The 25066-nt window shown below is 37.5% G+C and overlaps 5 protein-coding genes across 5 annotated transcripts; 3 read left to right on the top strand and 2 right to left on the bottom strand.

Moving 5' to 3' along the window:
• Window positions 1–2783: 2783 nt before the first annotated feature.
• Window positions 2784–6667, top strand: LOC137713167 (CDK5RAP3 protein homolog). Its single transcript, XM_068452433.1, has 10 exons — window positions 2784–2942; window positions 3049–3183; window positions 3300–3394; window positions 3494–3588; window positions 3737–3872; window positions 3978–4127; window positions 4256–4777; window positions 4967–5175; window positions 5455–5587; window positions 6358–6667. The coding sequence occupies exons 1-10, from the start codon at window positions 2882–2884 to the stop codon at window positions 6487–6489; spliced, it is 1668 nt and encodes a 555-aa protein (XP_068308534.1). The 5' UTR covers window positions 2784–2881; the 3' UTR covers window positions 6490–6667.
• A 152-nt stretch (window positions 6668–6819) lies between these two features.
• Window positions 6820–11695, bottom strand: LOC137713166 (protein STRUBBELIG-RECEPTOR FAMILY 2-like). Its single transcript, XM_068452432.1, has 16 exons — window positions 11599–11695; window positions 10754–10886; window positions 10596–10667; window positions 10435–10500; window positions 10260–10331; window positions 10102–10173; window positions 9744–9815; window positions 9587–9652; window positions 9425–9490; window positions 8985–9340; window positions 8484–8752; window positions 8114–8379; window positions 7793–7940; window positions 7495–7634; window positions 7243–7399; window positions 6820–7084 (listed from the first exon to the last, which is right to left on the bottom strand). The coding sequence occupies exons 1-16, from the start codon at window positions 11693–11695 to the stop codon at window positions 6908–6910; spliced, it is 2229 nt and encodes a 742-aa protein (XP_068308533.1). The 3' UTR covers window positions 6820–6907.
• A 1478-nt stretch (window positions 11696–13173) lies between these two features.
• Window positions 13174–16576, top strand: LOC137712472 (uncharacterized). Its single transcript, XM_068451542.1, has 4 exons — window positions 13174–13334; window positions 13545–14090; window positions 15857–15922; window positions 16044–16576. The coding sequence occupies exons 1-4, from the start codon at window positions 13248–13250 to the stop codon at window positions 16101–16103; spliced, it is 759 nt and encodes a 252-aa protein (XP_068307643.1). The 5' UTR covers window positions 13174–13247; the 3' UTR covers window positions 16104–16576.
• Window positions 16577–17747: 1171 nt separating this feature from the next.
• Window positions 17748–19079, top strand: LOC137712119 (F-box protein At5g49610-like). Its single transcript, XM_068451263.1, has one exon. It carries the CDS (start codon window positions 17748–17750, stop codon window positions 19077–19079), a length of 1332 nt encoding a protein of 443 aa, XP_068307364.1.
• A 1202-nt stretch (window positions 19080–20281) lies between these two features.
• On the bottom strand, window positions 20282–24373 carry LOC137712969 (squamosa promoter-binding-like protein 9). Its single transcript, XM_068452185.1, has 3 exons — window positions 23368–24373; window positions 21236–21375; window positions 20282–21090 (listed from the first exon to the last, which is right to left on the bottom strand). The coding sequence occupies exons 1-3, from the start codon at window positions 23745–23747 to the stop codon at window positions 20465–20467; spliced, it is 1146 nt and encodes a 381-aa protein (XP_068308286.1). The 5' UTR covers window positions 23748–24373; the 3' UTR covers window positions 20282–20464.
• Window positions 24374–25066: the final 693 nt, after the last annotated feature.

The raw sequence follows: 25066 nt of genomic DNA, 5'->3' as shown, positions 1-25066 counted from the left end.
AATGGTTCCTGAAATTGACCTTCACCATCAATATGATCATTGAAATTGAAAATTAATCAATGTAGTCACTAAAAATAGATGTTGAAATCAATATGGTTCTTTCGTCACAATTCTGTTAAAATTTCCGTTAAGTGCTGATGTGGCACATAAATGGATCCCATAAGTCATTCTTTTCCTCACAAATGGTCATTGAAATTGATTTGCGATATCAAAATTGTCTTTGAAATTGACATGTGACATCAAAATGGTCCATGAAATTGAAAATTGATCAATGTAGTCTTGCAAGTAAGTTTCCAAATCAATATAGTCCTTCCATCACAATTCTGTCAAAAAATCTGTTATGTGCTAATATGATACATAAATGTATCACACAAGTCTAATTAAATTAAAAAAAAAATACAAATAGGTTTAATAATTTAATAGTTAATAAAAAATTGTTAGCCAAAAAACCCAGTCCTACAATCATCTCTGATCTCAGTCCACATTCATCTATCTCCTTCGCTGTTTATTCTCTAAAAAAAAATCTCAATACATCCATCTTTACACACTTTAACACTCTTCACCGAATTGAACCTGAATCGAGATCACCTTTGATGATGGCTTGACTGATTGACAACGACGTCTAGGACATTATTGTTAACATTTAAGCGATCAACGTCCTCACAATCTTAATCTTGAAGAGCTTGTTCGGTGTTTTCTTAGTGGTCTAGTGACTCAAAGAACGGCGAGGTCTGCGTTGATATAATGAGGTTATAACTAACGTGCATCTATTGTTGATTGAAAACTATTTCTAAACCCTCTCTTGGGCCTTGGTTAAGCTTTGTGCCTTTGAGAATTTATAGAAGGGATCTCTCTTCGGAGTAGGTCCTACTATAAGAACAAAAAAATTCTATTGTGCAAAATGTATTTAGATAACTTTTTAAATTAATTATTAAACCTATATCAGCACATAACAAAAATGAGAAATTAGGATTCAATCCGTGGTTACCAATACTCTATGATTGAAATCTTGTTGAATTTCAGTTTCTGATCAAGGTCCCTGAAGTTTGTACACATCAACATTTTCATATATTTCCATGTCAGCTTTTTATTTTGTTTATTAAAAATTTTAATTTATATATTACCCCTCATATCATTCATTATCACTATCAAAATAATCAATGTAACTGAAACTCCCAGTCGGAGAGTATTTCAAGCTATTCCCTTTTTTGTTTTTACGTATGCATTCAAATTTCGCCAAAATTTGAGCAGTACTCGTATGCTCTCCAATAGCATTCAAACAAACGCAAATTTTTGCAGAAGATTTGAAGGTACCGAGCCCCTTTTTTCTTACTTCGGAGAGACTTTGCTAAGATTTTTAAATGGGTGATCTTTGTACCATAGTTCTACCCAGTCGGAGGTATTTCAAGCGGAGAAGAACTGCATTGCATTTGCAGAGGAACTTGGAGATCCTACGACCTGTTAGAGGGTTTTGTTTTTTTTTACTTTCTTTTTTGACAAGTGTTTTTTGTATCTTCAATTACCGACTTGTATTTGAATATGCAAGCATTTCGTTTTAGCTTGTACTTTTGTTTATGCAAATTTCTGGTATGCACAACAAGTGTTTGTAAAAATGTTTGAATGAGTTTTTTTGCTTTTATCCCTTTACAAGGCTCAAAAGGCCAGGCATGGGGTACAATCTTATTGCATTGAGTACATTTTTTGTTAGCATATATGGTGACTGCAAAATCAATTTTTTAATCTTGGGTACAAACTAGCTTATTAGGTAAACATAAATACTAGAAGATTTTTGCTGTCAACGGGCTAAAAAGGCCATATGCGTGGGGGGCACAATCTTATTGCCTGAGGTTCATAAAGTCTGTCTTGGGTACAAACTATAAACTGAAACAGAATAGCTTGAATTGGGATTGAAATTTGGGAATTTCAGTTACAATGCTCTCCGATTATTTTGTTGTGATAATGAGTTATATCAAGTATAATTTATAAATTAAAATTTTTAATAAATAAAATAAAAAGCTGATATGGAAATATACGAATAGTAAAATGTTGATGTGTACAAAGCTCAGGGACCTTGATCAGAAATTGAAATTCAATTAGGTTTCAATCAAAAAATTATACCAACTAAGGACTGGAGACAAAGTTTCACTAACAATTTTTTTTTTTTTTTTTTTTTACAGAATTATGGTGAAATTATCATATTGATTTGCGACATTTATTTTCAAAGGCTACATTAGTCGATTTTCAATTTTAGGGACCATCTTAATGAAATGGGTCAATTTCAGGGACTATCTTGATGGTGTAAGTCAATTTTAAAGACCATTTATGATAAAAACCAGTAAATCTTGTGGGGTCTATTTATGTGTCACATCAGCACTTAATGTAATTTTTAACAAAATTGTGACGGAATGACTACATTGATTTGTGACACCTATTTTCAGGGACTACATTGATTGCTTTTCAATTTTAAGGATCATTTTGATGATGAGAGTCAATTTCAGGGACATTTATGATATAAACCCGGTGACTAAATTTTATAGGGGTGTGCTATCCACAAATCTCTTTTTACGTCTCACACACCCTTTGTTAATCTCTATCATTTGATTTTCTTCAATTTATCCGATCTGACAGCCGAAAACAAAAAATATGTGAAAAAAGTAGAAAGAAATATGTGGATATGAGACCTCAATTGTATATTGCAATCCTTGATGTATTGCTTTTGGGCCCCGACCATGTTAATAGATACCGATTCGTTCACCTTGATCCGACCCGTTAATCCGTAAAACCTCGTGCACCGTTTTCAGACTCTGTCCATCACTCCCTTCGTTTCTCAAATCACAAACAAACCTGAGATTCTGAAAAGACAAACTGCTTTTCCCGGAAAATGCCGACGCCCGACGACATTGGAAAGCTCCCAATCGACATCACCTTTTCTCGTCTCGGAGGTACACAAAACCATCACAATTAAAAAAATGTTCCATTTATTTTTAGAGAATTTTTTCAAACTTTAATTTGGGTTTGGTAATTAATTACGTTGGGATTGAATTGAAGAATGGCTGGTTGATCGGAAGAGAATACCTGGAGATTGGAGGAAACGATTGGCGGCAGTGAGAGCTCGAATTTCAAAGGAATTCGCTTCTCTTCCCAAAGATATCAATCCCTATTTCCATAGCTTGGAATCTGATGGTTGGTTTTTCAAATTTAATCTGTGTGAATTGTGATTAAATGATTGAAATTTGAATTGGGTTCTGTAAAAAATTGTAATTTCGGTTCAATTTGTTAACTGGGAATGCAATTTCCAGGAATTGGTTACTTAGAGGCCAAACAAATATATGATATTCTTGTGAAGTCAGCTCCAGAAAGTCGGAATATTTTCGGCCGGCTATCGGGTGCTGCTGTGAGAACTTGACACTCTCTTTAAATTTTTATCCTCTGTAAATTTACCAACTTTACTTGCAATGTTAAATCTTTTTGTTTTTATGTTTTGTTTGGGCAGGGCGCTTGGGAATCGATTGTACGTTCATTTGAGAAGGATTATGTATATCTCGGCGAGGCTGCTCAGATAATGGTGCAAAATGTGAACTATGAGATGTAAGTTTGTGGTATTGCCATTGGTTGCTTGGTTCAAGATAAGAATAGTATTAGGATATTTATTTATTTATCGGGTAAATACTAAGGGTATTTCATTGCGCGAATGTGATCTGTATTGATTTCTTTTTTGTTGGTCGTTGTTGTGAAGTCCGTATCAGAAAAAGCAGGTGCAAAAGATTCAGCAACAATTAGCAGAACTAGACCACAAGGAAGCTGATATTAAGAGAAGTGCAGCTCTATCGGCTGCTAAGTATGTAGAGGCTTGCCAAGAGCTTGGACTGCAGGTCATATTCTGGACCTCCCTGCGCATGGTTTTCTAACTTGGTTTGATAGGTTTTCCTTGTTAAATCTGATGCATAATAGTATCTGCCTATTGGTTCTTTCTTTAGGGAAAAAACGTGAGGTTGGAGCTTTTAGAAACTGCAAAATCACTTCCAAGCACATTTAGCAAGATTTTGGGAGTGTTAAATGGTGATTCTATGTCAAGGGCTCTGGAGTATTATTCTAACTTTGTCAGAGATGCTCACACAGAAAAGGATGTAAGGAAATAATCTGTTTCCTTATACGAATACTAACTTACTTTATTGATTTTAGACGGTGATGGAAAGTTGAGATCATTATGACTAATATGATAAATCAATTCTGTTATTTGTGAATGCGATCACAGAAATATTTGGATGTGTTGACAAACTTGAAAGATGTACGTGAACATCCCCCATCATTGAATGTCCCTGTGGGCTCAGAGGTGGTTGATTCCGGGAATGTTCAATCAAGCAACAATGAGATAAACAATGCAGCAGTCGAAATAAATGAAGATAGTATAGATTGGGATTTTTCTGTGGAAAGTTCTCAGATTGATTGGGATATTGGTACGGTGGAGGAAACAGATGATACTGGTAATGGTTTGGGTCCATACGAAATGGTTAATGCGAGTGAGGTGCAGAGTTCTGCAAATGAAGGTGTGAAGTCTGATCCAACCCCAGAGGTCTCTGTATCAGAGATATCTTGGGATATTAGTGTTGAAACTCCTCAGGTTGACGTGATTGATGGTATCAATTTGTCAAATGTAATCATGGACAATCAAACATCTGCTCTTGATAATTCAACTCAAACAACTGAAATCAAGGAAGGTAGGAGCCAACTTTTGGAGACAGAGTACAGGAACAAGATTCTTGATGATCTGAATGAGGTATAGGACACTTCTTCATATTCTTGCATTTGGATTTATTTGCTCCATTTTGTTTTTTCCCCCTCCTCTGTCGGGACTTTTAGGAAACATAGTGAGAAAGATCCTGTTAGTTCCCGTTTGATATCTGTGGTCTCATCATGGAGCTTCCCTTTCATGAATTGATGTTTTATATTGATATTCTACTATCAGGTCAAAGCTTTTTTAAATCAGCGGTTAGTTGAGTTAAAGAATGAGGATACTTTGTCCTTGCAACATCAAGTTCAGGCTGCTGCTCCCTTTGTGCTGCAGCAATATGCTCATGATGCTATCGAAACAATGCTGTCTGATGTGTCCTTGGCTATTTCATTGCTGACAAACAGGAAGACACGGGACTTGATTATGATTCTCAACTCCAAAAGGTAATACCAAATATTTTGAGTATAATTTTCATCTTAAGGCTTAAGTCTTCTTCTTGTTGCAACTCTAGATTGGGCTAATCTTATTTCTGATAATTTTATTTTTGTTTGGTCTTAATGAATAGGTACAGGTCAAATTTCTCATCTGTTATAGCTGTATCATTTAGCATGTTAATTTATACTTAAGTAGCCATACCTTTATTCTGGAACCCTGGATTTTTTATTTTGTTTCTGTTCTGTGAACTGAATTAGAATACTAATTCATGTCAACCTTAATTTCAGGTTTCTAGACAGATTGGCGAGCTCATTGGAAGAAAAGAAGCACCATGAAGTTAAGTTGAAGGAGAGTCTGAATGGCATAGCTGGCAAACGCATGGAACTGCAGAATTCATTATCTTCTTCCTGGCCTAAGCAGGTGACGTTCTTGAGTTTTCAGATTACACTACAATCCGTCATTTTATGTTGTCTAACTTTTGCGCCTGTGGCCCTATTAAAAGCCATGCTTCTCCCTGTATGTGCGATCGCGCACATGCCCCATGCATGTGAAGAGTGTTTTAGCTCTTAAGTTGAGTATTTTCTTCTAAGTTCAGAAAAATGTGCATACTCGAGAAGTTAAATAAAACAGAAGGCTTAAAGCTTTAGGTAGATAAATGTTTGGCATAAGCTAGAAGTATTTTGAAGTTTTGGTTTTTTTGTTTTTTGTTTTGAGGTTTTGACTCTTTGAAACGCAATTTGTATCAAGTATCACTATTAATACTGGCTGTAGAGTGTGACTTGTGTTCTAAGCCCGTAAGAGTTGTACCATTGCATTAATTGTTCTTTGCAAAACAAAATGAAATGAAACAGTGAGAACTTGTGGTGGGTTGTATTCGGTAACTCCTAAGCTAGCAATGTACTGTTCAGATTGAGGTCTCTTTATTAAAGTGTGGCAATAGACTCATGTCTTGTTGTGTTGTCGAGTTACAATACCGATTAAACAGGCTTAGTTATCGTGTTTAATCTGCTTGTTGTGTTAGCCGGTTGTATTCTTGTAAGTTTTGCGTTAACTAATAACCAACACCTCTATCAAGTTGAGCTCATGTTGTGTGGAAAACTGCCACCTCTTCTCCATTTACTTCCTCGCTTTTTTTGTTATTTTCGGTTTGAATTTTTGGCACAAAGCACTAACTCGTGGTTCAATTGCAGGAAGCTGCTCTTACAAAAACCCGTGAACTGAAGAAACTGTGTGAAAGCACCCTTTCATCGATGTTTGATGGAAGACCTGTTAACATAATTGGGGAGATCAATACTCTTTTGACTAGTGGCCTTACTGCATAAGGGGATGAAAATTGACGTTAGAACGTGTTAATGTAGTTGGAGACATCATCAATGCCCGTTCGACTAGACCGCAGTGTGGCATACGATGCATAGGAAGATACTTGTACCCTCTCATCCATGTTTAATCGAAGACCCGTTTACACAATGAGATGTTTGGTTCTTATGATATCAAAGCATTCCTTATTATCTTTTTTTCGGTAACTTGAATCCTTGATTCCTGTTTTATATGCGCTCGTAGAATTACGGCCTTTGCTTTCTTAAGGCAAAGAAAGACTGCCAAATATGTCAATGCATGAAAGGAAGGGCAGTTCAAAAGAATATACAGAACTAAAAGAAGCTGATTGTAGAGTGGAACGTCTTAGCAAACATCCGATCCGATTGACGCTGTAGATTTGGTTTGTGAGTACCGGTGGCTTTGTCAAATGGACAAATAGCTCACTGTAGGTGAGCCCAAGAACTGGCTGTTGATCGAACGGAATGATCTCTCGAACGGGTCATCTGCTCCATTGCCTTTCCCCATGGCATTGAGTTTCTCTATTAGTCTTATTAGTGATCCCACAACTTCAGACATCGGCGGTCGGAATTCTTTCACAGGCTGTTCATGTTTCAGTGACCACAAAACCCACCAATTAACGTTGTCACATACAAGTTAAACAAAATCACTTCTTAAAATCTGAATCCTTCGTTCTTTTCTGACTTCCCTAAGATGACAGACATTATCTCAATGCATAATTTGAGGTATGTGCTTTGTACCTGGATACAGAGGGAGACAATGTCAGCAAACTGGGAGAGATTCTTGGAGGAAAATGTCCTTTTAATGCCTGGATCGATCATCTCAGCCAGACTCTCAACATCATGAAGCCGGAATGAAGCCCATTTCACCAGCGATTGCTCCTCCCTTGGTCTTGAACTACACATGATAAACGAGCTGAATATGTTCATGATCACGAAAAATGACATTAATAACTTTGAGAAATGAGAAAAAAGGGCATGAACCATACGTACCCGTCAAAAGCTTTCCTTCCTGTTAATAGCTCCAAAAGCAACACTCCAAAGGCATAGATGTCACACTTTGTGTTATCAATTCCCGGTTGGCCATGCTCAGGTGCAATGTAGCCAGTGTCACCGATAGCATTTTCCGAAGCCTGTTTACATCCAATATCAATGAGAATTTAGTTTAAGCAGTTTAAGCTCAAGCTGTTTATTGGTTCCAGTTATTGCTAATTGTTCTATAGGAAGTATAAAACTTTCAATGATGCTCTCTAGTGGAATATAGTACTGGTTTATGAAAGCATAGATATACCTTTAGCTTGAGTCTATTGCTTGTAAGTGGCCTCAAAATTGCAAGTCCGCAGTCACAGATTCGAGGAGCAAGTTCTTCATCAAGTAAGATATTGGCACTCTTCAAGTTGCTATGAGCAACTGGAGGTGAGAACGTAGAGTGCAGATAGCTGAAAAAAAAACCAATCAAATTAGTAACGAGGATAACTATATTCTCCCACACAGAAGGCATCAATTGTTTACCTAGGAACTTGGAAGTCAATATCATTGAAATTTCTGGTATATTAATCCACGCTTCATTACGAATTATGAACTTTTAGGGAGAAAAATACAGAATACTTACTCCAAAGCTTGAGCAACACCAAGAGCAATCTGGAGACGGAGTCCCCAAGACAGAGGCTTGTAAGCATCACTGTGAAGAGCATCATCAAGGGATAAATTTTTAACATACTCGTAGACAACAAGATGCTGTCCATGCTCTATGCAATAGCCAACAAGTGGTACTATGTTTGGGTGCCTTAAACGTGAAGCAGTCCCTATGACATCCAAGAATTGTTCCTCTTCATTGAAAGACAATCCTACAATGTTGATGTTCTTCACAGCCAACGTCTGTAATCAGGGTATAACAGTCAAATAATTCTATCGAGTTTCATAGGAGTTTATTATTTCTATAAGGTGGAAATAACTATTCCAAGGTTATTTCAGGTTTATACCTGGCCATCAGGAAACACAGCTTTGTAAACTGAACCAAGAGATCCTTCGCCCAGAAAGTTTTCTTCACTAAAGCTGTTTGTAGCTAATTGAAGCTCTGCCACAGTGTGAAGTTTTGCTCTCACTGGGTATTTGTATTTATCAGAGGAGCTTTTTCTTCTAGTATTTTTCTGCAGTTTGCTATGGTAAACCGGAGCCAGTCGCCTTGGAAGTAGCATTGGTGACCTGAAGGGAAACATTGGTGGGCTTTCTTCTGCAATAGAAGAACCATCTGTAACCAAAGGAGGAAACAAGTACCACATTTCAGGGCTGTTTGATGACTTTGTTTCATTCTATTGAGGAGAATTTGTTAACATCAATCCCTAATTTCAGTAACTTTACACCGATCAGCCAGTTCAATTTTTTCATAATTATGATGTTTGGGTGTGCATGTGTGTGTGTCTACTTCGATTGTTTACTTAACATTATATCCATTATCACTGTGCAAGTGAGTGAGAACTCACCTCTGGCAGTGGTTCTTATCGGGAGCGAATTCCTTGAGCTGTTACTTCCCCCCAAGATTATAAGCCTCTGTGTACGGGATTGATTAATGCGAACTGCAATGTAAAGTGCCACACATGATGCCACTAGAGTGCCTCCACCAACCAAAAAAGCTATTCCTCCAGGACTCATCCTTTTCTTCTTGTGTCCTCCTAATTTCATGGGAGGATTCTTCTCAATGGCACTTGACAGAGTGGCTGGGGTGGCTGGGGTTGTGGGGGGCGCAGGAATGTTTTGTATGACAGAACTGGCCTGTGTTTCCAGCGGAAAATCCCAAGGTGGAGAGTTATCCCCAACATGAAAAATATTACCCCCAATCCTGAAAGGAAATTAAATCTACAATGTTTAGTTCTTTTTTCCTTTGCAGGCAAATAAGGAGACGTACTCACAACTGAACACCTACCATAAATTTGGTATGGACTGAAAATGATTTGGAATGATGCCGCTGAAATAATTATCTTGTATGTTCCTGCCAACAGAAAATGTGCCAGCAAGAAATTAAGAAAAAGGAAAAAAGATCAACTAAATGCAAAACGCTGCTAAAGGCAGGTAGGTAGAAACCTACAGATCTGTTAGTGGAAGCTCGGCTAGATAGGCAACTGATCCAGTGAATTTATTGTTCTGCAAGAACCTGTAGATGCACCCATGGACATGTAACTATAGAAATACATTATACCAAGCCGTAAAACACTGCAAGCGGGCGGAAGGGAATGAAAACTCACAATCCAGTGAGATTTGTCATGGAACCAAAAGAACTTGGTAGATCTCCAGTGAAGTTATTGTATGACAAATCACTGCATAAACCAAACTCACAAATAAGAAATGGATATTGTCCAATGACAATATTTTAAATATCAAACAGATAATTTCATCAAATGACAATTATGCTCTGCTTCCCTTCATTTAAGATAAAAGAAAAGTCAAAACCTCTGATATACCAATACAGAAGACTAAAAGTTGTGGGAATTTTACATGGCATTTTATTCCACATCAACTTAGAGAATCAAAGTTAAAACCTTATTTCAGTTTCACTTAGAATTTAGAATCCAACATTAAAAAACTATGTGAAAAGAAACGTACAGTTCTCTTAAATTTTGTAGGCCGGTAAATACATTGCCAACAGGTCCCGATAACAAATTGTGGCTTAGATTCCTGGAAGAAAGGAACATTTCAGTTTATCGCAGAATAACCAAGAACCCATAAACCAGTAAGATAACAGGCCGGAACAAGCTACTCACAAATGTCGGAGACTTTTCATGGTAGGTAAAGAATGGGGAATATTTTGGGTCAAATAGTTGCATGCCAGATTTCTACAAGTGCAGAATTATAAAAATTAGAAGGGAGTAAAGAGAACCCAATTTGTGGAATTTAACCAAAGAATTGTATGTGGCAATGAGCTAACATTGTACTTACATATGGGTGGCATTGGGGGGCAAGACATAAGGAATTTCACCCACAATGTAATTGGAACTAACATCCCTTTAAGAAGAAGAAACCAGATGAATATTAAGATTCAGCAACACTTGTGTATTCAAAGTAAAAAGACCGCAAAATGGTCAGTCAGTATCACTTACAGTTGCTTTAAGTTGAACATACTGTAGAGCTCCTCAGGAATATATCCAGAAAGGTTCAGACTGTGAAGCTTGCTGCAATATTATTAAGGTGATCAAAGGAAAACTAAAGTTTTGTACATAGTTAATAATATAGTGAATGGAAGAGTTGCATTACTTACAGGTATATCACAGAGGACCCCGAACATGAAACTCCATCCCATGACTCTTCACAAGGATCCCCTCCATCCAATCGCCACCCCTTCAGCTCCTGTGGGTTGTTAAGGGCCCGGTAAAAATAATGAAGAGCCGTGACTGCAATGCACAACGTACAATTATAAGGTAAATTTCATGTTTGGTTCCCTAGAAAATCTAGGGTAAGTACTAAGAACCATAAGACTACTATTGTTCTGGGTTTGTTAATTTCCTGTTTGGTTCCTAAGAAAATCTAGCGTAAGAACCATAATTCTATTCCGGAAAAAAATTGTATTATTTTCTTAGCATCCAAACAGGAAATTGAACCATTATTTCGATTTTTAGTGACCACAATACCCTGCAAAGCACAAAGACTGCTATATTTTTCTATTTCTATACGGTATCTACAACGACAAGTCGTTTTCACAAACGACGGTTCTGTTTATTTTCCCGCCAAAGCGGTCGCCCAATTTCTATCCAAAAGAAATTACGGCAAACTGTAGGAGTTTCCAACCTTTCTGTTTGGTTATTGGGAAAATCCCTGGAAAACTAAAAATTCTATTCCTCAAATTAAAAAATCAAAATTAAAACTCTGTTCTTCCCTCTTTTAATATAATCGTCAATAATAACAGAAAGTTTATAGGTTCGGATTCTATCCTATCTCTCTAAGCCTTTCTCTAATTTCCCTACACTTTCTCAGTAACCAAACAGGAGATAACGGACCTCCAAAACAACGAACGTCATCAACTTTCGCAGTGACAAGATTCCATATATACAGAACGCCGAGAAAATTAACAAGTAAAGAAATGATCGGAAGAAAATCAAGACTAACCGTCAAGCGGATCGGTAAATGCTCCGGCGCCGGAAACCAGAACCGACGAGATGAAAATTACGGCGAAGCACACGCACACACTCCTTTTGGCGGCCATATTCTAGAAGAATCCAACTGCAGCAGTCAATCGTAAGGAAAATCGTCAGAAACCCCCGAACGAAGTGAAAGTGAATTTTCTTTCGTTTTCCCGCATTTTCTTGGCAACCAAACGGAATGGAAAGTGCGAAGAAAGACAGTAAAATTGAGCGAAACGCAATGAAGAATACATTTCTGGAGACGAAACCGACGTCGGAGTTATGAATTGAAATGCAGAAAAGCTAGGGTTTGTAGGCGACGAGATGTACGTGCGGAGGAAGCAACGGGCACGGAGAGCGAGCAGAGAGGATTTGGAATGCGTGCTGTGGAGGTTGCAGAGAGTAAGAGAGAGAGAGAGAGAGAGAGAGAGAGAGAGAAGAATGTCTTAACGAGTCGTTGAGTAGCTGGAGTCCACGTAGGCACACAGCCGTTTGGTTCCGTTTCTTCGAGGGGGCCGCTTCTCGGGGTTTGTTAGAGTACTGGGCCTAAATAAAAGGCCGGGCACAAGCCCAAAGTATTGGGCCCACAGAAGATTAGTTTTCTTATGATGCTCCGAAATCTCGGATATTTTAGTCTTTTTAATTGTTAGTGCATCTTGGTTTTATGTTTTTTATTATAAATCTCACAGTTAAAAATTTCGAATATTATTTTGTTTTTTAACGTCTAAAGTTGTTCATGAATTTCATGTTATCGCTCGGAGTTTACGCTTTTTATTTTACTTGACCATTTTCTTTCATGTCTTCAATGGTGTAACACATTTGTCAATAATGTAATCAATAAGTAAAATTCAGCTTCTTGCACAGAAAAAAAAAAATTTAAATTAAATTTCAAGTATGCTAACAATTTCAGAATTAAAAAGATATTAGTTCAACAAGATTACGGAGACTATTTCGAGATAATAAGTTTGCTTAACTGTGATTAAGGGCAGAGTAAAATTTCTCATATCCTATACGGGTCTGGAAGAAGTAGACAACCGTAACTTCTCACTAATTTTTCTCTTTTTTTGGAATAAAATAAAATTAAAGAGACTAGTTTAATTTAGCTTCAGAATAATTATTAAATCTCCATTCTGCCCTTGTTTATTTCTACTAATTAATAAAATAATTAGTTAACCAAAATTCTATGAAATTACTAATTTAACCTTTTAATTAAAACAGAACATGAATGAGAAATATGGGGCAGAAATGTAATTTCACATAACCAAATTTTGTTGTTGTTTTTTTTTTTTTCAAAACCTCACATGTAATCTTAATATATTTCTAATTAAAAAAATTAAAAAAATTAAAAAAATTAAAAATTAAAAAAATTAAAAAAACTTTCCACTCCCACATTCTCCATCACTCTCTTCCTCTCTCCTTCTATTTAAAAAAACAAAAATAAAAATTTTCTCTTACACTTTGTATGTGTCCATATGTTAGTAATTAAAGAAGAAAACGAAATATTATTTGCAAACATTTCAAGGGGTACTATAGTAATTAAATGTTTGGAAAAGGAAGAAAATAATACGAAAATACTTCAAGAACGCTTACTGATTTTGATTTTGCTTGGCGAACGTGCTCGACAGCTCTCGGGCTATGGCGGAAGAAGATGATTACATGGGCGACCTCTCTCAGTTCCTCACTTCAGAAGTCACCAGCCCTCCAAAATCTTCATCCAAAAAGGTACGCTTGCAAGCTTAATTTTCTGTTTGGTTCACTAGAAAATCTTCCGGAAGAATCATAGAACCTAGTTCTGGGATTGTCAACCAATTTATCTCTAAAATGTGTAATCAAGAGGGTTAATTGCAACCAAATGGAGCATGATTTTTGTGTTTTAAGCTAATTCTTGGTTTTGCTGGTGAACAAATTCTCTAACCTAGTTTTGGTGAACAGATTTTGAATACCAAAAACCCCAGTAATTTTCAACCCTCTAAGAAAAAATCTAAACTGTTAAACTGGCAAGAACAACGTAGAATCGATAGGGAGCGAAAGCAACAGGAAGAGGATGAGAAAACATTGGCTAAAATAGAGGCTGCCCCAATTCCACAATCCAACATTGGATTCAAACTTTTGAAACAAATGGGGTATACCCCGGGTTCCGCTCTTGGAAAGGAGGGCTCGGGCCAGGCTGAGCCGGTGAAGATTGATATTCGGCGCTCACGAGCTGGGATTGGGCGGGAAGACCCGCATAAGGAGAAGAGGAAGCGAGAGGAGATAAGGACTTGGGCGGAAAGGAGGACTGAGGAGGCTATGATGGAGGAGTTTGGGTATAGGCAGAAGTCACAGTGGCGGAGCAAGAGAGTTGTGGTTAATTTTAAGAAGGCACAGGCAGCGTTGGATCAATTGGAGAATAAGGAAGTTGTGCCTCCGGAGAAGAATGAGGACGGGGAAGAGGAGGGGGGAGAGGAGGAAGAGGAAGAGGAAGAAATTACAGAAGAGGTATGTTTCTTGAATTGTTTGTGTTTTCTTAGACTATAACGTGTTTAAATGAGCATCTTTTTTTATGCAGTATCTATGTATGACTGAGTTTAGCTCAAAGGCATGGTTGACAAGCATAGCAAAGAACTAACTGAATTAGATGATTTTGATGCAAATTAGAAATTCTTACAGTGTTCATCCAATGGCAATTACATTGTGTGTCTATATATATATATATAGATAACATAACTATCTCCTGCTGAATGTGTACTTGAAATCCTGAACTTATAGTACCCAAATGCTATGAGGCTAAAGCACTTCCTTGGAGCTGTAGAGTTGAAATGTTCTTTTAAATTGATACATGACATTGTCTTGGAGGCAAAAGCACTTGGGTGTTAAAATGTACAGAAAGCCGAGAAGGCTTCAACAGAGAGTAATCAGACAAAGCCTTGTTTGACGGAGGAATTCGTAAGCTGTGCAAAATAGATTCTCTCCCAAGAAAATTAAAGTCGACTAGGAAGCGGAGATTGGAAGTTTTTGCAAAGTAGGACAGGACGGAAGCATACCAGTGCCCGATATTTCGTTATTATACAATCTTGATTCTGAAATTATTGGCATAATAATTGGGACTCTAGTCTACAAAGCCCAGCATTAGAATTAGATTCTTAAAAATTAGCATAAGAACTGATACTTCTTAGTGGGTTTGATAGTATCAGGTTGTCAAACTCTAGTGCCCTGGCTTGCAGTTGCAAGTTGCAACGAATGTACAGATACGTTGGAAGTCCCTAGGCTGCAAAAATTGTATTGGAATCAAATCATTCCCTTTTTTAATTTCCAAAGTTTTTCTTTTATAGCTGAACTGTTTTGAAAGATGCTTATGCGAAATTCAATTCTGCATATTATGATGGGTGGATTGAGATTGTGTGTGCAGATAAAGTGTAATAATACCTCCAAATTGATGTCAAAGTCTTATCTGACAGTGTATTTCTATTATCATCAAAGAAATAAGTTCCTTTAAGCCTGATACTATTTGTTTTGCTTCTCCAGTTGTTCTATATCAGTTTTTTTGAATAAGGCGGCTTTAATGCTTATGTTGAGTTCATGTCTTTTGGAGACTCTGTTGGTATTTGGGAAAGACTGTCACGTTATTCGGTTACGTTGTAGTTAGTTCCATCTCTCATGAATTAGAAATTCTGAGAACAAGTCAAGTCATCTTTGAGTTTCATGAGATAACATGAGAAAGAAAGATGAAAAATATTGTCAGTTTCTTGTTTGTACTCCTGTGGCTGTTATGTAATGTGAATGTTGAAAAATTTAAATCATGTCTTGCTGAGTTTGGCATTGGTTTACCTTAGGTGATCAAATTTTTCTTGTTTCGCTTAATGGTCAAGTGGAGACTTGTCTGTTGTTGTTTAGGGTAAACTTGAGGAGGTGTTAAAAGAACATTATTACGTGGTGACTAGGTCTGAGAGTTTCAGCTCTGAACAATTTAACCACCAAGAGATAAAATTGGGGAAATTTTAATTGATAGCATCCAGATTTTTTGAAGTTATGCTTGCTAGATTCTCTTCGTTTGGTGTATCAGGCGTTAGGTCTGTTTCCAGCCCTTGTAATTTCTTGTGCAATTGCATATGGGTTGAAAACGGTTAATTCTAAGTCAAGTCTTTTAAGACTTGTAGGGTGCAATGTTTCTGCTCCTTCCTTTTCTTGACATGCTGTGATTTTGTTGCTTGATATTAGTCGGAAAAGCTGACTTATTAGTTATCCTTGCTCTGTGCTTGCTGCAGGATTTGCAAGAGATATTGATGAAACTGAGAGATGAACATAGATACTGCCTCTTTTGTGGATGCCAGGTAACCGTATTTATCATTTGCATTCCAAGAGAAATTTTTTTGCTGAAATAGCTTGTTTACAACTGTGGACTGCTATTGATACATTTCTGATGGTCATGTTATGAACTGTGCTCTGCTTCAGTATGACTCAACGGAGGCACTGTTGTCGTACTGCCCTGGAACGGACGAAGACGACCACTGAACTAAGTTCCCTTATGCATGGACCCCCAGAATGTATTCCTTGTTAGACAAGGTAATACCGAGCGGTAATGCAGGTCTTCTTGCTTGCAATGGAGATATTCTTGCATCCAATTGATCCGGAAGTTCCTAAGATCCGACGTGCAAATTTCTGAGTCAGAAACCCGAATTAGGTTAGGGAAATCCCTATAGTCCAGACCTCTGAGAGCATTATTTGAATTAGTTCCCAAATCGAAGTGTGTGGATATATAGCCAAATGCAAGAGCTGAAGTTCAACAATCCAACTTTTATTGAGATATGGAAAGCCTTGCCGATGCTATTTTTTAAATTTATTCTTTCGTTTTGTAAGGTTTGTAAAAGTTGGTTAAGAGCATTCTGTGTTATACAAAAGGTCCCGAGTTCCAATCCCTCTTCACAATATCGTTTTGTTTGTAATATTTTGATCAATAAGTCCAACAACCAATTAGTATTTGCTCATCACACCCATCCAATTCCATATAAAAAAAATAAATAAATAAATAAAAAAAATAAAAAAAAATTTGATAAGATCCAATTCCATAAATATTGAGCAGCTTCATTGAAACTTTTACATTTGTTATGACACTCACTTAAAATTTGGATATTTAACGACTTATGTGTTACAATATGAAATGACTTTTTGGATCCTGAAAGCTTGAATAATATTTTGTTTTAGCAATATACTCCACAAATAAAACGTGATAACCAACCTCAATAATTTTTGTTTTCTTTCTAAAAAATGCTATTGTTACTGCATTTTTCATTCTACATTTGTACGATCTTTCTTATAAGAGATGGGCTCATATTTATAGGTGGCCGAACCTCTATTAGGGACATTTATGAGACATAAATTGGGACGCGCTATGCAAATTTAAAACAAATGCTAGGGTTTGTAAATGAAACTTTGGAGGAAGTAATGGAGAAGGCAGTATTCTAAACATAATGAGGTTGCACTAGGTCGGGCTCATCGAAGATCGACTTGTGAAATAAATTACAAGCCAAGCCTCTGTTTGGTTCAATAAGAAACAAGTCAAGCTTGAACATTGGTATGTTCAGCTAATAAAATTTGTCAACAACTTGTGTTTTTTGCGAGACAATTCAAACTAGCTAGATTTATATCGGAGAAATTTGCTTGGAATGAAAGGTTAGGTTTGTGATTATTGTTTTGGAGAATTTTGTTGTAAGTTTAGAGTGACTATCCACATATAACAAGGATTATCAGTTTATCACAAACTGCATGTAGGCTCATGGTATCCAATTGGCGGCACACTTCATCAAATTCAGTTTAAGTTGTCCAAACTTAATAAAATCACGTGAGTAAAAAGAAGATTTTCTTACAAGTGGTGGATTCCTCCGGTGGTTAGAGTTTTCATCTTCAACTCACTGCCTTCCAAGTTCAAACTCTCCTCCTTTTTGCATTAGCATAAGTATTTATCAATTTCCATTCCCTTTTATTATTCAAACTCCTACTCCGCAATGTATTTGTTGACTGAATCCAGTACGGTTTCTATTTAGTTTATAGTAGACGAAATCCTATATAAATAAATAATACTGGTACTGCTAGGGTTTTGAACCAAAAGGCTCTTCTCGATCGGTATTGCTAGCTGCTTGTTGCATGTTTGGAGGCAAAATGCAGGAGAGTGATGAGTCGATTATCGTCAGCGGTGAGGTTAACCAAGGAAAACTGTCCTTGATCAAGTGTTTACACCAAGATGTCCTAGTAGAAATTCTCTCAAAACTACCTGCAAAGTCTTTGATTAGCTTTTCATGTGTCTCAAAAGAGTGGTATGCGCTTACCAAAAGCTCTTATTTCATTGCTAGACACCTTCATCGCTCTGCTATCAATCCTTGTGTTCTCCTTGTTTCAGGAATTAGCACTGAAAGATATAAGCCGAAATCACTTGGAGTCGCATTGCTTCGTGACGAAGAAACTCCGCTTTTGAGTTTGGATTTACCGTTTCTCCCGAACTATGCAAGCTTTAACATAGTGGGGTCCAGTAATGGTTTGGTTTGTGGTATTGTGCGAATTTGTAATGAGACACAGCAGGAGGAGGACGACGACGAGGACGAGGACGAGGATGAGGAGGAGGGGGACGAGGAGGAGGAGGAGGAGGAGGAGGGGGTCGAGGAGGACTATGTTGATTCAATAGTAGTATGGAATCCAGCAACAAAACAATTTAGGTATCTTCCGGAACCTGTTCTTTTCTCTCACAGACGGTGTCCTCAACGTATATGGGATGATAAAAATGATCCTCTTCTAGGTTTTGATTTCGTACGAGAGATAAATCAATACAAAGTGGTGAGAGTTTTCCCGACACGTAATGGTGATGATGGAGAAGTAGTTACTTTCCAAGCCCAAGTGTTCATCCAGAGTACAAATTCATGGAGAGAAGTCGAAAACAAATTGGAGTTTCCATCATTTAAAAGATGTTTCACTAGTTGGGCGATTACCTTGAATGGAGTCTTGTATTGTTTGGTACTGCAGACGGAGTACGAGCTCGCTATTCTTTCGTTCAACTTACACGATGAGGTTTTCCATGTGATGCATCTGCCAGGAGAATTGCAGGATTTCAAGCACCTGGTACCATTATTATCATGGAATAATTCAGTTGCAATTCTAACAACTACTTCTTCATTAGATGATGAATATTACGACCAAGTGCTCTGGGTGATGAGTAGTAGCACTACTACTGCGACGACGAAGCCAGCTTGGGTTCGACAATTGATAAGCAGATCCAAAGCATTTGCGGCAGGACGCATGTTTGTAGGTGTATGGAAGGATCAGCATATTTTACTCACAAGAAAACAAACACACGAAGAAGAAACAAATGATGTTGTGCCGCCGGAAAACTTGTTCGTGTATGACCCTAGAAGTGAGACGCAGAGAAAGATTCTCAACCATGGAGAAATGAACTTGTTTGGTATCGGAGTAAATTATGTGGAGAGCCTAATTCCTGTCTAGATCGATCACTTTCTCTCCATCGATCAACTTAGGTGATCAATGCCGTACGTGGGACATGTGGATTCCTCTACTTAAGCTGCTCTTTGCATTTCATTTACATTTAGATTATTTCCCAGACCGTTCTAAGTTTTACTGTAACGAGAGAATTTATATGCATGAATGAAGTATGTATGAGACTAATCCCTTGTACAAATCCAAGTGGATCCTAGAAAGCGCTTTAGTGCTTCCTGTAAGAAGCAGATATTTGGTGCTTATTCCAAAAAGTATTTAAAGTGTTTTTAAAACCCAAAATCAATTTCACCAAAAGCGCTTTCAATCATTTTAAAAGCACTTGTAAACGAACTCATAATCTCATTTGATTGTAGTTGATCATACATTTGTAAGGCCGGCTGTTGTTTAGGTTTTGGGGTGGTGGTTGTTAATGTTTCTTGTACTTTTGATATTTTTTGTTTAGTTCAACTTGTAAGCTTTTGTAATTTGTTTTAGGCTATTTTGTTTGATGCTTATGCTTGTGGGTTCTTTGACTCTTTGTATATGTACCAACCTTTGACTCTCATTTTGGACCGTTTAATGAAATACAATTTCCCCCCCAAAAAAAAAAAAAAAAAAAAAAAAAAAAAGTCCAAAGAAAAAACCTTCATAACTCTCCTTTTGGCAACAATTTGTAAGAGTTGCAAGTGTGTTGAGCGAAAAAAAAATGGTTAGTTGATAGGGGAGAGGGAACTCAGTGGAAAAGTGTCATTTGCGTAGTTGTATGATATTAAATCAAACATAACTTTTTCACTCCTATTAAATTGTTTGATAAAAATACAAAAGGGAAAAAGAATCTGTTAAAATGTTCATCCTTCAACTAATTTGGTCCTGGAGAATTTCCCTTCACTTTCCTACCAAAAGACAAGCAGCCCATCCCTCATTATTTCTATTTCCAAAAGCCCTAGGGCTAACAACAAATCTTTTGAGCATAAATTGTAGCGAGTGATTTCCTCATTCCTCATTCCCTCTAGTACCACATGATAATGCCAAACGGTGATACTAACTAATCAAATCGAGACACGTAAATTATTGAGATGTGAATCAACAGAATCGAAGAAAAAAGAGGTGCACAATGAGAAAATGAGCGCGTGAAAATCACTTCTCCCTTTGAAAATTTGTTGGTCCACTTCAGCCTGTCAAAAAATAAATAAAAATAACAACACAAACCACTAATAATCACAAGGATATCCAAAATCCAAACAGTAGCTTTATTGCTAGGTAGGAAGTTCAAGCCTTGAAGGCTAACCTAGAATATGATAATATTTTTCTTAATTAGTCTTTTAACAAACAGCATAGTCAGTTCAGGGTTCTACCATTCAAGACATAAAACCTGCAAACAGAATCCATAGTTTTTAAAGTGACCAGTTCATCTGCTGACTGGTGGAGTCATAGCCCCTGGTGTGTCCGAGTTCCATGTGTTGCTGCCTCCTACCCTGTTGAGACAGCTCCAGCACACCAGAGTACTGACTGCTAAGCGGCTGCGAGATTTGACCGAGACCCAGATCCGGAAGCATCTCGTGTGAGCTGCTACCATTTTCATTTCCTTTGAAACCCCATAAAGTGGTCGGAAAGTGATTGGAGGTTGCAACATGAGGGGTTGGTTGAGCCACAGGTATCCCTTGGGTGTTCATCAAGGAATTCATCCCGACACCTGATACTCGGTTTCGAGAGCCCCATGGTTGATTTGACAGAAGAGAGAGAGCACAGCTTGAGTCAGCGACTACTGTGATGCATTCTCCCGGAGGAATTCCAGGACCAGGATAATTAGTCCCACCTGCTGAACCTTGCATGTAAAAGCCGGATGTAGTAATCCCAGAGTTGCTATGCCACGGCTGTTGGAGAAACTTCCCTGCGTCATTGGCATTTTGAACAACAGGTGCTCGCTCAGAAGTTCTTGTTGTTGTCCATGCATCCCTCCCAGAAACCCTTGGGTATGCAGTGAAGTCCATCAGAAAGCTTCCAACTCTGTTGCTGTTTTCTATCATTTCAAGTAAAAGATTTTGTAGCACTTTATGAGTAGGGTTAGAGGAACTGAAAATACACACATCTGAGAGGTACAGAGTGAAACTTATGATTCGACCAAGAAAAAAAAGAGTTCAACTAATGATATGATGATGTCTAACCGTAGAGAGATGAAGAAAGTCGGCCAAAACGCGTAGACAATATGGATCCTGGTTGTGGCTTTCTACGACGCTCATTATGCCCAGCCAAACGTCTACGACAACTACGTTTTCCTTGGTCAAATTCAGGAAGCAAATGAAACCTGAGAAATGCAAGGTAAGAATATTATTTATCATTGACGTAGGGACTGAACTAGACTTGATGAAATTTGTAAACTAACAAAAGTAAAAGTAGACATTAACTAGGGTAATTGCTTGTTTAGTTTCACTGTATGCTACCACTGAATGTCTAATACAAATCTAGTCAGAGGAAATGCCCTCAGCAAAAAAAGGGCATGGTTACTGTATAGCAGCATAGCTGAAGGAAATGTTTCATGCTCTCCTTCAATAGGCACGTAATGATTTGTTTTTAACAGCAGACCTACCATCACAAGGATCCAATCATAGATCGTGAATCCCCAAAAAGATATCACATTTAATGCTAAATTTCAATCATATACTTGAACAGCACATTTAAAAGAATGGGTTACTGTGGTTATCAAATCAATCACAAGGACTTCTATAACTTTAAGAAGTGTAACATCAAAGAAACAGCATTGATCATTTGTTTCAACCCTACTTTTTAGTCAAATCGCTATTGCTGCAAGCGATTCATGAGTCACAATTTGTAATATATGGGATGAGTAATGTGTTAAATGGTACACCTCTATGTAACTTTTAGCATACAGTCCTTGCAAGTAAAGCATTTAAATGCAACATTTCGGAATGCATTGTTAAAAATTTGATTCGTTTTTGCAATTTTAGATCCTCGGTTTTATCCTAGTTTCTCAAATCAATGAACTGTTGAAAGTTACACCATAATAATATGATCCACAAGGCAAAAGCACATGAACTTCCACAAAATATCAAAAATAGAGGAAGTTAGTAACATTACGTTCACCTACAAACAATAGGACACTCTTAGTCTAGGACTTTGGAGCCAATTTTAAAGTCTGGTTTTCGAAAATAGATGTTTAGTTTGGCAAGTTTTAGGGTAGTAACTATATGGAAATTGTACAATGCAGTGAGTGTATTCTTTTATCAAACTTGTGAACATCTGCAGAAATCAAAAGGACAGCTTTAGAGACCCTTACGGATACCATACGACAAGTTGATTGGTTCTTATTTGGTTGGTTGAGAACCCAAAATAAAAAAATTTGAGGATATGCAATGAACTTATTTCCATTAATTACTACTCACACTACAAGGCTGAATGACATCCTATTTAGTGGACAGAGTTGTGTTGATGTAAAAGTCAAGACAAAAACCTTCAAAAGTGTCATTTTGGCACGCTGCTACAAATTTATGAGACTTGCAGTTTAAAGTCCGGCTTCTAATTCATTATACGAACTGTTCCTCCACAAACAACAAGATAGACCCAACAGTTACTAAATAGTTCAAGTTTTAAGGAACGCCTACGAGCACAACACGTTGTATAGAACTGATATGTCATCCTCATCCCCCAAATATGTACCCCAACTACAAGTAAAACGCAAAAAGCACCTAACCATTCCACAACAAAAGTAACCAAGAAGCCCTGCACCAACAAACCAGAACAAAATCCATTAACATGAACAAATTCTCAAAGGGAAAGCATTAATCATCGAACGATTATGCACAAAACAAAAAAAAACAAGAAACTATACCGCCAAATTCACAGCTAAACGTCCAGAATCTTAACCAGAAACAACAAAAAGTGACCATCCAAATTCAAAACAACAAATACCCAGCACCCGAAAACGGCAACCAAGACCTAGTTTTGCATATAAATTAAACAGAAACAACAACGAACCAGGCATCCAAATAAGGAAACAAGTAAATCCAAAAGGCCCCATCAAGGTCCAGAGCAACCAACACACTGAAGAACATTACCCAAGAACAAGCTACACACACAATATACTCACTCACATATAGAAATTAAGAAATTGGAAACAATTGCTGCTTACTTACAAAGAGCCCCACCAAGCACCAAGTACGTAACTCATCGTAAATTTAACAGAACTTGAAGGTTGAAACTGTAAAACGTGCAATTGGGGTTCCTCTGCAAATAAGTACAGAAAATAAACCAACAACCAAAATTCAAAAAGTTGACTGACCTGCTACACTGTTGGCAAAACCTCTGTTCAAGACCAGCAACAATGACTGTGGGGGTTTTAGAGTGCAAGCCACAGACTTTGTGCCTGGAATAGTAAGCTTTGGCATCGCTCAGATCTACCTGGCAGCCTTCCACCTGACACCGCGGCGGCTGACCCAGCTGACCCATATTCCCGCCGCCCCGTTGCTTCTTGGGCGGCGTAGCCCCGGCGGAGGAAGACCCAGCAGCTGACCCGGATGATGATTTGTGCTGAGCTCCAAAACCCACATCCTCAAAGTAGATTGTTTGGCCGAATTTCAGGCCGTTGAGTGACTCGGCTGACGAGTTGGGCGGCGAAGAGGAGGAGGAGCTCCCTGACTCGGTCATAGAACTCGAGCCCATTTTCCTGATTGTCCTCTACAGCCCATTCATAATACTTCTTTTGGGGGTCATCAATTGATAGAGAGAGAGAGAGAGAGAGGGTTTGTTTCTCTCTCTAAAGGAGGGGTAGTGAGAGAGTGATAAAGGTCTTGAATGTGGAGGGGTAGTGAAAAGCACGCATCTGACAGTGGCCCATGCCAGCTCTGGCCCTCTCAGAGAGATATAGTGTTTGTTGGTGCCAAATGTGCGAGTGAGAGAGAAATAGAGAAGTGGTACACTTTGTCTGGGAGACTCTCTGACTGTACAAAAATAATGGAGCAAAAATGCAGAAAAGAGGAGAGAGAGAGTAAGTACTTTATGGAGCTCTCTCTCTCTATATCTCTCTACAAAAATAATGGAGCAAAAATGCAGAAAAGAGGAGAGAGAGAGAGTAAGTACTTTATGGAGCTCTCTCTCTCTATATCTCTCTACAAAAATAATGGAGCAAAAATGCAGAAAAGAGGAGAGAGAGAGAGTAAGTACTTTATGGAGCTCTCTCTCTCTATATCTCTCTCAGTGATGGGGGGCTCTTATCTCTCTCAGTGATGAGGGGCACTGAATCAATCAGCTTTACGAGAGGCTCCTTTTGCGCGCTTGATAATTACTACTATACAAAACTGTCGTTTATAAATCTCCATCACTCTCTTTCTATCTTTAAGAATTTCAAGCTGTTTCCTTTTGTTTTGCTTGGATATGGATGCCCATTGCAAGATGGTGCATGGTGATGGGGCCCATTGTTTTTGCATTAGCTTAATAGGAGGTAATGTTTCATCTTATTTATTATTACTAGATAAATTTAAATTTTGATATTTATGTATATCTATTACATAAATATTAAAATTTAAACTCATACAATAATGATAAATAATGTAGTAATATCATCATCATTTAAAGGTGGCAAGCAAAAATACTACCTAAAATTATTCCGCTATGATCAAATCTCTTACGCTTTCACTTTTTCTTATATAGTTGGTTCATGTAATTAGCACATGAAAAATACTTGGCTACATACATGTCAGGTCTTTCTCAATAGTTTGAGTGAATTTGATTCCTATAAACAGGGATTCGGCATTTTGACTTTAATTTTTATAACACAATTATTATATTAGTGTGAGCTTATTAGAGCTGAGTTATATCTTTTAATTGCAGGACACATTTTCGAATCTACTATTGGTCATTCTCTTCTCTTTCTTAAAAAGGTGTATTGTGTAGGATCAAAGTTATGAGTTCAAATCTTAAATAAGTATATCATAATTAAACTCATGAATTTAGAATTACTCTCATAGAACTCAAATTTTACG

This window comes from Pyrus communis, chromosome 13 (genome assembly GCF_963583255.1).
Source record: "Pyrus communis chromosome 13, drPyrComm1.1, whole genome shotgun sequence".
Taxonomy (NCBI): Eukaryota; Viridiplantae; Streptophyta; class Magnoliopsida; order Rosales; family Rosaceae; genus Pyrus; species Pyrus communis.
This window is presented reverse-complemented; position numbering and strand designations above follow the sequence as displayed.